General features: G+C 29.6%; 1 protein-coding gene across 1 annotated transcript in view; it reads left to right on the forward strand.

Annotated features, from left to right (window-relative positions):
* Nucleotides 1–933, forward strand: part of LOC107646104 — a 3,438-nt gene extending 2,505 nt beyond the window's left edge. Inside the window, exon 2 of the mRNA XM_016350299.2 lies at nt 550–933. Within this exon, the coding sequence (XP_016205785.1) occupies nt 550–728 (179 nt within the window). The 3' untranslated portion in view covers nt 729–933. The remainder of the gene's footprint in view (nt 1–549) is intronic.

A 2,993-nucleotide genomic window follows, 5' to 3' on the forward strand; every position in this document is an offset into this window, starting at 1 on the left:
TTATTTTTTAAGGATTTAGAATTTAGAAAATTTAGATTCATGACTTAAAATTTAAATTTTAAAAAATTTTAAATTTAAAAGAATTGATTAAACCTCCTAGTATCCATTTCCATTGTTCATCCCATTGTACTCTAAACTAAAAGTAATTTATATCATTTCTCTACACTCTTAGTACTCTTCTAATGGGTAAGATTCACTTTCCTAATTACCTTACTGTTTTTTTTTCTCGCTGGATCTTCCTAATTATTTAATCAAGCATTAGAATTGGTAGTATTCCCAATGTGTTACAGAAGAAAACAATATTGTGGTATTTTTTTTTTTGGTGACTATATTGTGGTACTTTATTCTAGCCACATTTGTTACTTAAATTTTTTTTATTAATTTAATATTAATAGTAATTAATTATAATAAAATTATATAAGTACATAAAATTAACACAATATTTTTTAATCTACAGTAACAATGTTAATGAAAAAATAATGATACAAAACTTGCAAAGATAATCAACATTAGGCTATAAATGTGTGACTATTGATTTATATGCACCAGGTATTACGGTGCTATGGGCACTGGCAGCAGCTTTAGTACCACCAATGCAGAGAGGAAGTGAAACTGCTAGAAATCTTCACATAGCATTGAATACATTAAATGTTCTCCTCTTTGTGTGGCAGATTCCCACTGGAATTGAAATTGTATTCAAAGTGTTTGAGTTCACCAAATGGCCTTGATTATTTCCTCTCATAAATCGTAATGCCAAAAAATGTAAATTATTTTGCAATTCCCATTCTCGTTACTATTTCTTACCATAATAATTTGTGTGCCGATCAACAATTTCATAATTGTATTACATTGTTGTCCTCATTTTGTTACAGTGTTACACCACTTAGCATTCTTTGCTAATATATTTTGCATGTAACTAATATTGCATTTAGATCATTTGAAATGATTGCTCCAAAGTGGAATCATATCTTGATGATACTTGGTAAATAACCAACTACTATGGTAGATCTTAGGTGTTAAGATGTTTGCTTCTCAAAATATTTTTTAAACCATGACAAAATAATAAATAAATAAAGAATAAAGTATAATATCTAAATCATTTATAAGAAAATTTACCTTCTTAAACACAAGACATAAGTACAAACAAAACTAGTTATATCATTTAATGTGAAACAGTTGCCTTTTTTGGTAGGAAAAATGATTGGTTGTCTCATCAATAATTTAGATGTATTTTAAAAAAAGAAGTATTTTAAGTGAAATTCCCACTACTATTGTCATTTTACATAAGTTACTATTGCTATTTAAAGTTATAAATATGATAGCAGTTTCCAATATTATTCCATGCATTGAACCATATGCAAATTGTTAATCATATGGCAGGAGACGGAACGAAAGAATATAGGATGTTTAAAATAAAAATATTAAACATAGGAGTGAAATGATGTCAAATGTTTGTAGAAATTTATGTTTGTTTGCTTGCTCTTCCCTTTTATTACTGGTTCTTACCCAAAGATAAAGCACAATATCTTCAATCTCTTTATCTAATTCATTATAGCCTTATGAAGCGTGGTATCAAAATAGTAAATGCGTATAAGTATATATGCAAGCACAATTTATGAACAAATTCTTAGGCATGGTAAATATTCTCTTGTCCTAATCTCCTCGAATAAGCAATTTTTTGCCACTGAATGGCAATATTACCTTAGAAAATATTAAGAGACTAATACTTTAAATAAAAAATAGATTTAATTAGTATTAATTTAATTACAAGATAAAAAATTAATTATCTAATTTTTATTATATTTTATTATTATATTATTATATTTAAAATTAGTTATTATATATTTGTATATAAATATATATTATTTAATTTATTTTTAATATATATTTTATATTAATAATTAATTTTGGTGATTGAATTTAATATTTAATTGTTCGTATACAGTATTAATAGGAGCCGTATAAATTAGCCTTAACTAAAATAAATAAGAACCGTGTTTTTATATGATTTGACATGAAGAGGCGGGTCCACATAAAAAGTAATATAAAATTGAAATTGGAAGACATTATGACCATCGTTTAAACTATATATATTGAGTCGGAAACAAAGAATCATTGTACGTGATAGTTTGGAACCTTAAGCCAGCATTCTTTAGTTAATTAATTAAATAGTAACCATCTTTAACCAAAGAAGGAACAAATAGAAAGCAATAACACAGTATAAAAAAGGACCCACTTGGCGGTTCTTTTCTTGTGAAACGCTGAGATAGGATAGGATATGATAGCCTGCATGTGAGTCGTTTACATTACACCACTCTATTGGCATTGGCAAGGAAGCTCCATGAACTGAAGCATCTTCCAAAGAAGGAAAAGTATGTAAAGGCAATGCAAGGCAAGAGGGTATCGCTACTTGGCTAACTAAACAAGCAAAGTCAGAAGCATGCCAAACACTGTCAGTATAGTGGTAAAGATAATATCAATGAGGTAGGAAGTAGGATACGAGAATTGAGACGTATGAATGATCCTATAAACTGCAAGGAGCTATGTAATAAGTAGTATGATTCTTGATTATTAGGTATAACATATTTCGGGTGAGACAGGAACACAACACAGTAAATTTCGAATGACTCAAACTGTGAATTGTGATTCGAACCTTGCTTTGTGAGGTATATGAGCTTGTGTCAGCTGGCCATATTGAATCCGATGCTTTCCCTATTTTAATTTTGCATTGGAGTGGTCTCACTCGGATACATAATTCGCGGCCTTTTTGTTTCAACCTCACACAAGTTATACGTTTATTTACTTTGGATTCTATAAATAACAATGCCTTATGCCATATCATTTTGCACCCATACTTACCATCTTCCATCTCAATACATTTTTCTCATTTCTTCTTTTTAAGGCTTCACAACTTCCCACCTCAACCCACCAAGCCATGGCTAACCCACCTCCGGTTCGTCCATGGTTTCGCCTAAGCTCCATTCGTGCCGCAC

The sequence above is a fragment of the Arachis ipaensis genome, chromosome B06 (assembly GCF_000816755.2).
Source record: "Arachis ipaensis cultivar K30076 chromosome B06, Araip1.1, whole genome shotgun sequence".
In the NCBI taxonomy this organism is placed as follows: domain Eukaryota; kingdom Viridiplantae; phylum Streptophyta; class Magnoliopsida; order Fabales; family Fabaceae; genus Arachis; species Arachis ipaensis.